We start from the raw sequence: 13,049 nt of genomic DNA, 5'->3' as shown, positions 1-13,049 counted from the left end.
GCAGTATAAAATGTACAAAGACAGACCAGTGTTAATGCCAGGTACAGTGGGTGGAACTTGCAGTAAACCCATTTCTCTTATTTCCAAACCATGTGGCTGTCACTAGGTACTCGTACTCACCCTTACCACAAACATCTTCTTGTTTTGGGGACACTGGATTGGTCCTCATGACCTTCCCCCCTAGAGAACCCACCACAGTTATACGATTTTACCCCGCATCTCTGCCATTAGTTTAATTTCCTCTTCAATTCCTTTGATTTTCCCTATATGAATAGAATCCCAAAGTATCCCAATATTAAGTGTACTGAACAGGCAATTTTCTAAACAGCATTGGAAATCACATATATTCCTATTGACTATATTCAGTAGAAAACCCACATACCCTAAAGAAGTAAGTATATTTTAATTACCCTACCAGAATAACAGGTTTCAGAGTAACAGCCGTGTTAGTCTGTATTCGCAAAAAGAAAAGGAGTACTTGTGGCACCTTAGAGACTAACCAGTTTATTTGAGCATGAGCTTTCGTGAGCTACAGCTCACTTCATCAGATATCTGATGAAGTGAGCTGTAGCTCACGAAAGCTCATGCTCAAATAAACTGGTTAGTCTCTAAGGTGCCACAAGTACTCCTTTTCTTCCTACCAGAATAGAGTTCTGGCGATATTCAATAGTAGCAATTACCGCCGCTACTTAACAGCGCATTTTAAATATTTTACTTAATTATATTTTATTGAATATATGGATTTCTTTTTAAAGATAAATGGAACATTTTTAGTTGATGAAGCAATACTTAATCTCTCATCATAAGACAAATCCATACAGTTGGCATTATATCTCCATTTAGAAGGAGAAAAATTCCATTTTCTCTTGTTTAGTATTGTTTCTTGTCTGAGGTAGAAGTGTCTAAGAACAAAATGCAGAAGGTAGGTGGAAAGGATACAGAAGGAAAGAAGAGGACTAAAATAAATAGAATACTTGTACGTAATTTTCCACTCTTTCCCCATTCTAACTTTTAAATGGATGTAACAAACAATAAGAAAACATACAGATGAGGTGAATTTTCCTTATGGGAAACAGAACTAAGCAATGGTAAGTATGAAATTTTCATTTAACAGGAACTGGAGAACAGAGTTGAGGCAGAGAGCCACTAAAGTACCTATACTGCATAAAGAGTATCTTAACTAATCTTCAAAACCCCCTTTTAGTTGGAGATGAGCAAGGGGAGACTACAAACGGCTGGACCGATCACACGGCTGGGAGAATGGCCCTCTTGAAAATTAACCAATCCTTGCTGGATGAAGGGAGAAAGAGTCATAAGTCCTGGGGGTCCTTGGTGACTTACAGTTTTACTGCACCCCAAAATATATTCACGAAAGTGGAATGTACCAAAAAAGCAAATGTATACAAAAAAATGTAGATACACAAAGGATGAAATCTAAACTGAACTACCATACAGTGAAAGTGAATAGATCTGATCATGTAAGTCAGCCCTGTGGTTCTCAACCTTTGTCCATACTGGAATCCCCACTCCCATTTTGCTAGGACTTAATCAGGATCTCTGTCCCATTTACAAGTATGGGAAGTGCAAGGTATCCATGACCCCCAAATTGAGAACCTCTGGGCTAGCCTATTAGAGAAACAGGGGAGATTAAAAGCTCCAGCATCTGAAAATGTAATGTAATTGAAACTGACTCCAGCTTCTGGTAAAGCAAGGGGAAATCTTCTACTGCCTATTACTATGTGCAATATAAGATAGAGAAAGGTATCTGTCTAGGGAACTAATGTGCTCCCCTGAGAGGAGCTCTGATAACAGAGGAAATTTTCAGTGAGAAAGGAATTGTCTCCTGTAGGGAAAATACTCAAGGTGACTCACTGCTATTAATTGGCAGTCCCACATCTAGTCTCTTTTGACTGGAAAGATGATCTTCTAAAGTAAATCAGAAGAAAATCTTTTCGGATCAGACAAAGATCAAATGTCTAAATGCAAAAGCAGAGAAGACTTCCCTAATAGTCAGGGGGAATCCATTTCTCATTGGGAGACCAATGGAGATAGCAGATTCCCAATGACTGTAGCTTGGTTAAGTCTCTACAGACTTAGAAGATCTTTCAGTTAAACCAGTCCACCAAAGTATACCACCAGGCCACTTAAAAGTGGCTCTTACAGCTCTGATGTACCTGAAGCCACTGGAACTCAAAGTGTCCCACCTATAAGAAAAGTGACACAGAATGGAGTATCCAAAGTCACCCCAGTGTTGCAGGCTTGGACATGAGGAGAACTGGGTCTTCAGAGATTTACAAAGGAACTATCCCATAATGACTTAGTGCAGTAGAGCTCTGACTTTGCAACCTGTGGCTAGATTGGTGGAGGGACCTTGGAGGGAACCCTTGCTAGCTGCGAAACAGCCTGACTGGTTGGGTGGAAGGCAGCATAAACTTTCTAAATGTCAAAAGGCACTCAAATACCAGTGATGGGCACCCTAAAAGACTTTAAATAGATGAGAAAAACTGGCATCCCCAAAAGACACCCCCACCACAAAGGAAACCTTCCACACAGGGACTTAACTACTAAGTGAATGGGGTCAAGTTCTGACCCAGCCCCTCTGTAATCTCCCAAGAAGTGCATGAGGTGCAGGGAAGTACAGTAGCATGCCCTTCTGAAGTTGCTCAGACTCCGCCTTACATCTCTTCAGCTTCCTGAAAGGGGTCTGCTCAGCATAGATAAGGCAGCATGCTCTTCTGAAGGGATTCAGATTCAAACTTCCATCTCTCCAGCTTGCTAGTGGATCTACTTGCTGGCAAGAGCAATATGCTGCTGTGCAAGCAAGAAGCAATACAGGGTGGAGCGATATGTCACAGGAACAGTACACACTTACTGATCAGAGGAGGACTGATCCTAGATGAACTAGCATCTGAGCTCAGAGGAAGGTGTGACCCACAAGCCCATTTCCCTACATGACACAGGCTGTGGAATTAAAAGCAGAGCTCCTCTCTGCCTTCCTCTCCCTCTGATTTTCCTTCTCCAGACACATGTTGTCCAGAAAGAAGACAAGAACGAACAAAAGCTGGGAAGAAGAGAAGTTAAACTTCTTAGACTAAAAAGATGTAGGGCTGCACTCTGCTTTCAGAATAGAGAAGCAAAATTACTGAGAGGGAAGGCGGCAGGCTGGTGCCTTTACACTAGCATTGACAGTTAGTTCTCTACTTCCTTAGTTTGTGGTAGGTGGAGCAATAAGGTTTACTGTAAGCATTTATTATAGGACAGGGAAAAAGAGACATTATGAGAGTAATGGTTTTACTCTTTCAATGGAAAAATGTCACTGTTTCTGAATGATGACAGGTTTCAGAGTAACAGCCGTGTTAGTCTGTATTCGCAAAAAGAAAAGGAGTACTTGTGGCACCTTAGAGACTAACCAATTTATTTGAGCATGCTCAAATAAATTGGTTAGTCTCTAAGGTGCCACAAGTACTCCTTTTCTTTTTACTGTTTCTGAAAGAGTAGAAGTTTTAGAAATCCATCTAAAAATGTTTGAAAAAAGGCATATCTGAACTTCAACGGGGCTCTGTCACAGGCCTCCAAGGATATGTCTACATTGCAGCTGGGAGGAAGCTGCCCAGACCAGGCAGAAAAAAAACGTGCTAGCTCTACTTGAACTAACATGCTAAAAGTAGCAGGGTGGATGTGGCGACTTAGGCTGGCCACCACAGTATGAACCCAGGATTTCAGGTGGGTTTGTACTCTGGCGGCTATCCTGTGCTGCTGCCCATGCCGTAACATTCACAGTGCTATTTTTAGCACCGTAATTCAAGTACAGCTAGCACATTTCGGTCTACCCAGGCTGAGAGGCACGCTCCTAGCTGCAGTGTAGGCATATCCTAAACAGTATGCTAGTTTATAATCTTACCCATCCAGAATTTTTCCCTAATGAAGCCTAGGACACAGTACTGAATTACTGTGGTATGCTTCAAAATCTTCTGCTATTCACTTAAAATAATTGCACTGTGTGTGACAGTTGATTTATATGCAAATGTTTCAAGTTCTTCAGTCATTCCATTTGTTTATATTTGCTTGAATTGTAATCTTAGTCTTTGTTACATTCAGCAATTTCAAATACTGTAGTACCAGACTGAAAAAAGGTAGTGCTGAAATCCTGCTTAATTTATTCTGAGGGGAAAGTGGAGTTGGAAGAGAATATGAGCATTAAAATTTTAAGAAGGGGCTAATGCTCTCCATCAAACTCTGGCAAGATCTGAGAAAGTATGAAGTCTGGAAGAAATTCAGAAATATATTCCCTTCCTATATAATTTACTTTAAAATAGACATGCATCATGTTCCATTCTAATGATTTTCTCTTACCTAACCGCAAGATAAACATAGAATGTTAAACACGTTGTGGAACAACAGATAGGGGAATAAGCAGTCAATGGTCTACAGGATTTATAGAAGGAAAAAAGTATTTTTCTGGGATTAGAGGATTTCAAGCTTACCGTGCTACAACTAAAAACTGGTCAATCTGACGATCAGTAAGGGGGCTATCTGGATCCCATACTTTTACTTCCAGCTTTGCCTGTTCTCTGTCATCTAATTCTCCTGTCAAAAAGGTAAATGGGATAAAACACGTATTTACAAGGTTGCTCTTTGTGCACTTCTTATACCATGCTTAAATAATATACTGTACTTTAAATATAAAAAGAATTAAATCAGCAGTTAACCATTTAAAATTTAATATTGCAATATCACTTCCAGCCTAAAATTAGCATTTTAACTTGCTTAGAAAAAGTATCAACACAAAAGTATAGAAACAAAGAAGTTTAATAAAACTTGATAAGAGTTGGAACCATGGTTCCACCGTCCATTGTATTTTTTTAAATTGTTCCCCAACCACAGCAAAAATTAATGTTACCTCTCAAACAACTTCAGCAATTAAATGCTATTATGTTATTTTTCTCTTTTGAATATGCCTCAAAATAGAAAATACTGCAGAACAAAGCTAACTACTCTCAGCCCATTGACATGATTTTGGTAAATCTTTATTATTAAATTATTTCTGGCCCCACTTTTTCCTCACAACCACTACTTTGTCCATACTCTTAAAACAATGACTCTTATTCTCTGTTAACCAGTTATAGTTCTTGCAATTTAATAAATAAGTTGATGGCACACAAAAAAGTCATATTAATTTCCCAATTAAACTCATTTGAGTCAAGCACAGCTACAAGCATTATTTTAATATGGCTACTGTGAAAAGAATCTTCTCTTGTATCAAGACTGTAGTTTTGTTAAGTTTTAGTCTCTTCTAGAAAGCATTTTTCATTTTTATTTGCTTGTAATCATTTCTAACTCTATCCCTTTCACTTGATCTTCTTTTGTTAATAAACTTGTTTTACTTTAAATCTAAGCCATGCCAGTACTGCATTTATGTTAAAGTGATAAGCTGTGTATTTTGTCTCTTTAGAGGAGCAAACAAACATTATTATTTCTCTGATTGTTCCACAAGAGACCTGGACACTTCAGGGCTGACGGATCTGGAGAAACTCAGGACTGAAAGTATGTTAGGGTCACCCCTGCATACGATAACTGGGTGATCGTGACTAGAGTGGAGCTATTGCATTGTAGGCAGGCTCCTGGGGCAAGAGTGCAGAACCAGGGCTTCACAGCATGCAGACACTCAGGATACTCCATGCTAATCTGCTGGCTGTTGACACCTAGGCTGTGAGCCACAGCAGCAGAGCATTTCAGGCACCCAGGGTTATAAAGCAGGTGATCACAACCCCTCACTGGTCTGGATTGCAACCCAGAATGTGACAGCGATGCATAAGGCTGAAACAATGCCAGCACTTTCAGACATTTTTCACAATGGGTGCAAGGACAAGCTCAATGTGTTATTTGTACAGCAAAGTAGAAAAGCAATGGGTAAACATACTTCTACTGCCCTTCCAAAAAGCATATTATGCAGGACATGCTTTTCTAAAATATGCCCGTTCTCGAAGAAATTGAGAACGGTAGCATGGTATTAATCTTACCAAATACACCAGTTATATTCAGACAGTAGGATGCAAATAATATATCAGGAGCACATTTCACAAGCACGATGTATTTCATGTACTGAGAACAAAAAAGGTAAATGGGCCTCCTCTGATAAAGAGTCAATAGAGAGTGGTCTTCCTCACGTGATTTTACACATTTTAAGAGAGCTAATTCACATTTAAATGTAAAATCCAGCACTGACAGACATATTGTGGATTTCTGACACTCTGGTGGGATTTTTTGTCTATAAACTTACGAATGGGTTACACACTTGTCTATACATTCAAGCTTTTCTATTTGTGACAGATATATAGTGGGAAACATATACTCTTAGATTACTTATGTATTATCATTACAAAAACTGTTAACATTTTTAAAAATATCTTTCACTGTGTTTAACTGACCACCACATCCTGGAAAATGCAACTGTATGGAAGTGAGAAAAGGATATAAAATATACTGATATGTGGTATGCCTCTCCATGGAGTGAAAATCATGTCACACTCTGGGTTTCCATCCCAAACATTCCAGATCCCAAAAATCCAGCTTTGCAATACATATGCCTCTCACTTCAATGAAAGGGAACAAAACTCTATAGCTGTAACTACAAAATGCTGCTTTATATGTTGGCAAAGGTATGTAACCGCAATATTTCTAAGCTTCATGCCATCTGTGATTGTAATAGTCACAAGTAGGAAATGAGAAATGGGACACATATGTACAAACGTACACAATGTAAAAAAAGTGCTAATACAACGATTACATTCAGAAAATGTAGAAGGGTAAGCTTTTCAACAGCAATGTTACCTCTGCCAAACTGCACATATGAACTCCTTTCCATTCCTGATTTTCTGGTAAGAAGGTAGTACGTTAAGCCAAACATTTATATCAGAAAATGAGGAAATGAAAATTAAACATACGTGAAGGCAGGCAAAGTTAGCTTTGCTGCAGAAATCTTTCAAAAACTGCAGAAATAAAAATTCCATTCACTGAACTAACTGGAATAGGAGAGGCCTTCAGCACACAACAAATAGAAAACTTTGTAGAACCTTCAAAATGGTCCAGACCAGCTTCACCCGTTATGACCCAGCATTACCCATTCTTTAACAAAAACCTCTGCTAGACCATGGAGATGACCCACAGGGCTCTGGCAACTTTCATATTTTTCATATATGGCATGGTTTCCCAAATATCCTGTTCTCTTTAATTATTTTGTTTTATACATTCTGGTGTGCAAAATGCTGTGGAAAAATATGCATTCTGGGGCATCATAAGAGAGCAGAGCTCATAAGTGCAACCTCTTTTTTTCTTTGCAATTCATCTTAAGCCTACAACAATGGCATGCAAGCTGGAAAAGAGCTAACGGAACCCATTAAAGACTTAACTATCCTGATAAACTTGATTTTAAAGTACTACCAGCCCTTTGGCACTGCAAGAGCATAGCAGAGTGAGAGCGCGGTGTAGTAGAGTCCCCATAAAGGAAAATGGATACCTAAATAAATGGACAAATTAGAGCAACACACAAGTCCTGTGAAATCACAGATTAGTATTGTTGCAGATGTTAAGAACAACTGAAAAGTCAAGGCAAAGGCTATACAATTTACATACTGGAGGACAGAGAGGATGAAAGTGCACCACAGGGTTTTTGAGAAATGGCTGCCAGGAGAATTTGGAGTTAATGTGGAAGATTCCCCCTTGTACGTAGCTGGAACATATTGCATAATAATCAGGAGACTTAAACTCAGTATGGAAAGAGGAGGGATGAACTGTGGTTTTACTCTTGATGAACTTATATTATGAGAAGAATCATGCCATTTTCAGATAGATATGAATTTTTTAAAAGGTCATTGAATGGATTCATGCACTCAGTGGATGCATCCACCCAACATACCATAAACGTAATGTAACTAAAGTATATGCTTTTAATTTTAAACTTTGAATAATCTGAAAACTGCAGAATAACCCAATAAAAATACAACACTGGGGATTAAGTCCTGGGTCCATTCGAGTCAGTGGCGAAACTCCCATTGACTTTAGTGGAGCCCAGGACTTCACCCCAGGTTCCTCTGTGGTAGAATATGATTAAGGGTTACTACCCTTACACTGTATTGTGTATCTTTAAATTTGGCAGACCCTATCAAGGATAAAATTGAATACATATATTTGTTAACAGCTTTTACCTTAGAGACTTTTTAATTTGTTTTAACTGGAAGGTACACAGGTTGAACAGGACTACCTGGTCAAAGCTTGATGGCATACCCATACATTATTAAGGCTATGTCTACACTGGCAACTGAATGACAAAACTTGTGTCTTTCAGAGGTGTTAAAAAACAAAACACCACACCCCCCACCCGTCAACAACAAGTGCAGGTGTGAACAGCTCTTTATGGGCAGGAGTGCTCTCCTGCCGACAACGCTGATGCCGCTTGTTGGGGATGGAAGTTTGTCGTCAGCAGGAGAGCCGACAAACAGCAGCTACACTGCGACTTTTAGTGACACGGCTGTAGCAACACAGCCATGTCACTAAAAGCTGGGTAGTGTAGATGTAGCCTAAAACTGGAGATTTCTGGACATAAAAGGAATTCTAAACTTTATGTTGTAGGAGGCATTTGTTCTAAATTCTCACAAGGGCAGTGTACTAAAGTGTTCTGCATTCAGGACTATATTGTGCCAGGCTCATCCTGAAAACTAGTTTGCTGGATTATATTAATATAGGTTATAAATATGACTGGTGCCTGAATTATTTTCCCCTTAGTAATGATTCAGTGCCTTATTTCTAGTGTTTCTCTTTATCATGTACAAATTATTTTTTGTTAAGATCTGTTTTCTGTTAGTCACTTTAGACAAACAGATGAAAAACTAACTGCAACCATAATACCAACTTTCAAATAGAAGAGTATAAAAAGAAAGGAATGAAGATCAAATGCAGTTGAAGCCTGGATTCCAGTAAGACAAATTAAAGGAAATTAAATAATGAAGTTACTCAACATTAACTCTTTAGACCTCACCTTAGACTGATACAACCGAGTATCTCCATGGGAAATTAATTCAGGGCCTGATCTAAAGCCCTTGAGTGAATGGGAGACCTAATGCCTAAATTCAGCAAGATACTTAAGCATGTTCTTATCTTTAAGTACTGAAATCTACTCACATGCTTAAAGTTCAGCACACAGGTAAATACTCCACTGAACTGGGGTCTTAGTTTCTCTGTGCCTCAGCTCCCCATTCTTCCCTGACTTAGAGGGGAATTGTGAGGATAAAGTGCTCTGATTCTATTATTGTGAGGGCAAAAAAAAAGTCAAAGTGAAATACAGACTCTGATTTCATTGTAAATTTGTTAACAGATACTTCCCTCTGATCAAAGGTATCAAAAGTGTCAAGCAGCATACTTAGGGTGACCAGATTCCTGATTTTATAGAGACAGTCCCGATTTTGGGGGTTTTTCTTATATAGACTCCTATTACCACCCACCCCCATCCCAAATTTTTTACATTTGCTATCTGGTCACCCTAAGCATACTGCTTTCAACGAATCCTAAATTTCTTTCTTGAATGCCGTTTTAATCTGCCACACAACACCCTGGAAAACAGGTAGCTGTATGTCTGTTGCCAGCTCATGAACCTTGCTCTCATATTTCTTGTTGGACTGATTGTCCGCAGGCCTAGTTTTTAGTTATTTATTTTACCGAAAATATAAAGTATAATATAAAATATAAATATATCTTTCATCTCTCTCAGTTGTCTGGCTAGAAATGAAGATAGAAAAAGATCCCAGGTACTAAACTGCACTATCTAGAATAAAGTTTCACCTTTCTGCTATGGTCTGATGAATAATTCATTTAATAATACAACTTCCAGTCTTATTTTAAAAGAGGTAACATGCCTATTTTCTCTCTTTATTAAAAAATTAACTATACAAGGCAGTGGTGATTATGAAATATTATACAACTATTTTTCTGAAATAACTAAGAGTGTACGTGTGTGTGTGTGTTCATGTGCATCCATTACACAATTCTGAAAGTAGCATATGAATGTCTCTTACACTAGTACCCAATGACAAGAAAAGCCCCACATGAGGGTTGGCGCAAATGCGCCTTTCAGATTAAATTTGCATGTCGTTCTACTGGTACGTAAGGTATTCCAACAGTACTCTGCATAAACCACACTAATATGGTGATCCTTTGTTGGCTTTAATGGCTGGAGCTTAGAATTTTTTTCATTATAAATAATCTGGAGACAGGATGTGCCTTTCCACTTTCTTTGCTTCTGTGATTAAACTACCGAAAGTATAAACCAGAAATTGCCCAGAATTTAAAGGTTTTACATTTGACTCTACAAAAAAAATAAAATTGTGTTATGTGCAAATAACTCCTAAGGAGGGGGAAGGGCAGAAGAAGGGGAATGTAGTACGTTTATCACTTAATTGCAGAATAATCCCTATCCTTAACTAACATAATTAAGATGGGTCTCTTCCAGGTGTAAGAGTACAAACAGCAGTTATTCAGTTAGTATATAAATGAGTTTTTCATTTACATAAACCCTAAATTAAGGTGCGTATATGAATGGAATGCATCTGAATTAAGCCAACCAGTCGGTAAAAGCTGTCATTTGACACAAATACAGCACTTGCTTACAGCAAGTCAGATATCTTTATATTGCTGCTGAAACCTATCTAGTCTGATCACTGTCTACACACTCTACGGCTCTAGTCATAAAGGTTAAGATTCCTAATAATCTTTCCCTCAAAAAAATCACCTAGGAATTAAAACCGCCCCATTCCCAACAGCCTAATTAACTGCATTAGTATGTGAATCTTGGAATTCTGAAAATGCACCAACTGCTGATAATATTTATTAAAAAAAAGTAAAGCAATGGGAGAGAATTTAAAATAGGTAGGTTTTTTTTATAAGTAGCAAATACTCAGCTTTAATCATCATTTTCTGAATTCCTAGAAAAAAATTATTTTCATGCTCTAGTTGAAATAGTTACTCCACCTGAGATATAAGAGTTTTAATCTGCCAATAGGGCTTAGAATGGTGTGAGCTGTAAAGATGTGGTCTTGACCAATGCCTCCATCATGCTGCCTCAAGCAGGGCAGAACGTCAGAGCACAACCCCTTCTGACTTCCAATAACCTGCAGAGTCCAATCACTGTTGTGCATCCAAGAAGGAGCGTCCACAAAGCAGGGAAAAGAGGAGCGCAACACTCTGGGGATAGCACTCTCCCCACCTTATCTTCACCACAAGATCCCTACCTAGTTACGTGCCCCACTGCTCACAGAATCCAAAACAATGATCGGTGCACCCTGCTTTTACATCGACCTTTAAAGGCATTCCCAGAGTTTAAGGCAGAGCCTTATCTTAGATGTAGGTATTACAAATACTGACAAGTATGCAGGCACAACATGGAGTCTGACATTTCACCCTTAACTCCGAATTTCCTTGCTGTTCTCTTTTAACGTTTGTGAAAGAACCTGAACAGTTTGACTTGCACTGTGGGTTTCCACTCCCCCCATTTAGTTTGTATTTTTATGTTTTAATATTTGTAGGTTTGTACTGTATAGAGGTTTTAAAGTAACAGTACCCCAAGTGAAAATCTTCTCATTTCTAGACTTAATATTAAAATGTTAGGTTTCTGGTGCTTTTGTTTTTAGATACTTACCTAAACTAGTCACTGTTAAGGCAAATCACATTAAGTACATTTTTAATAAACAGGGTTGCCTAAATTCAAGTTCAACTTGTATTTATTTCTTTTTCCTCCACTGGGCTTTTTAAGGTTTTTACAAATTCTAATTTGAATAGAGAGAAACTGTAATGGATTTAACATAATACTTGAAATGAAAAAGCATAAGGTGGTAGGGCATTTCAGGGAAAGTGTCATGAAAAGATGCATATCAACCTTCCCTACAGAAAGCAGTTACTCAGTATATTAACTAGTCATTTTTGAAAGTTTAATACCACAAGCTATGGAAATGTTTTCTCTTTAAAATATTTTTATATATCTATATCTATATCGAGAGAGAATATGTATGTAGGCCCTGATCCTGCAAAGGCTTGAGCACATGCTTAACTTTTCAGATGTGAATAGTCTCATTGACTATGGGTCTATGAAGCCACTGGGACTACTCCCTTAAATAAATTAAATGCATAAGTCAACATGACAATTTTTTCTGTAAAATGAAGCAGATTTTGAATTATTCAGGTATAAAAATATATCTCATTCACATCTGGTAATCTGTTTTTCCACAGCTATACAGTAACTTACAAAAAAAATTAAACATCAGAAAACTGTCAAAGAAACAAACAAGCAAACAGAAAAAAACTGAACTTACAATAAGTCCATCTATGCAGTTATTGGAGTAGAAAAATATATGGAAGTTAATTAAGCTCTGAGCTGTGGTTTGAAAGCCAGCTAGTGAATGTTCACTGCAGTACATTACTTTGTAGAGTAAGTAGGTAACAATATGACCATACAATCATTATCAAGCTCAGAAGACTGTCTAAACCCTGAGTGTGTTCATGCCTGTAAATTAATCTCAGACAGGACTCCAGCCATTATTAATGAAGAGATCTTTCCAACCACAATGATCTACAGCCTTCTACACCAATGAATCAATGAAGGCTGTTAGTCTTACACTGTGGCCAGCTGGCAGAAAGAGAAGCAATATATTTTAATCATTTCCTTTGTTTAAGTAGTTGGGGCTATGAACATCATCCATAGGAACAAGAGAGCTCATTGCAAAAATCTCCTTTAGCAGCTAAATAAAGTGTGAAATCTGGTCTCCCTTGATGTTAATTGTAAAACTCCCACTGATTTCACCCAAATGTATTAAAAACATCTTGATGGAAGACTTGTTGCTAAAAACCAGGTCAGTAGATAATACTATTGCATAAACTCTCAAATCCTGCGATTTAACTGTTTAAAAGTGGAACTATTCAGCTACACAAACTTACAAATGTACTTAAGTTACTTTAATGAGACGGTTACAAATATCCAAAAAGAGGGGGTCAAAACAGGAAGGCAA

At 38.0% G+C, this 13,049-nt stretch overlaps 1 protein-coding gene across 1 annotated transcript in view; it reads right to left on the bottom strand.

Annotated features, from left to right (window-relative positions):
• Window positions 1-13,049, bottom strand: part of MTA3 (metastasis associated 1 family member 3) — a 152,054-nt gene that overhangs the window by 65,340 nt on the left and 73,665 nt on the right. Inside the window, exon 7 of the mRNA XM_077811966.1 lies at window positions 4,485-4,587. Within this exon, the coding sequence (XP_077668092.1) occupies window positions 4,485-4,587 (103 nt within the window). The remainder of the gene's footprint in view (window positions 1-4,484; window positions 4,588-13,049) is intronic.

The sequence above is a fragment of the Eretmochelys imbricata genome, chromosome 3 (assembly GCF_965152235.1).
Source record: "Eretmochelys imbricata isolate rEreImb1 chromosome 3, rEreImb1.hap1, whole genome shotgun sequence".
Lineage (NCBI taxonomy): Eukaryota > Metazoa > Chordata > Testudines > Cheloniidae > Eretmochelys > Eretmochelys imbricata.
Note: the sequence above shows the minus strand (reverse complement) of the source record. Positions and strands in the feature narration are given on the sequence as shown.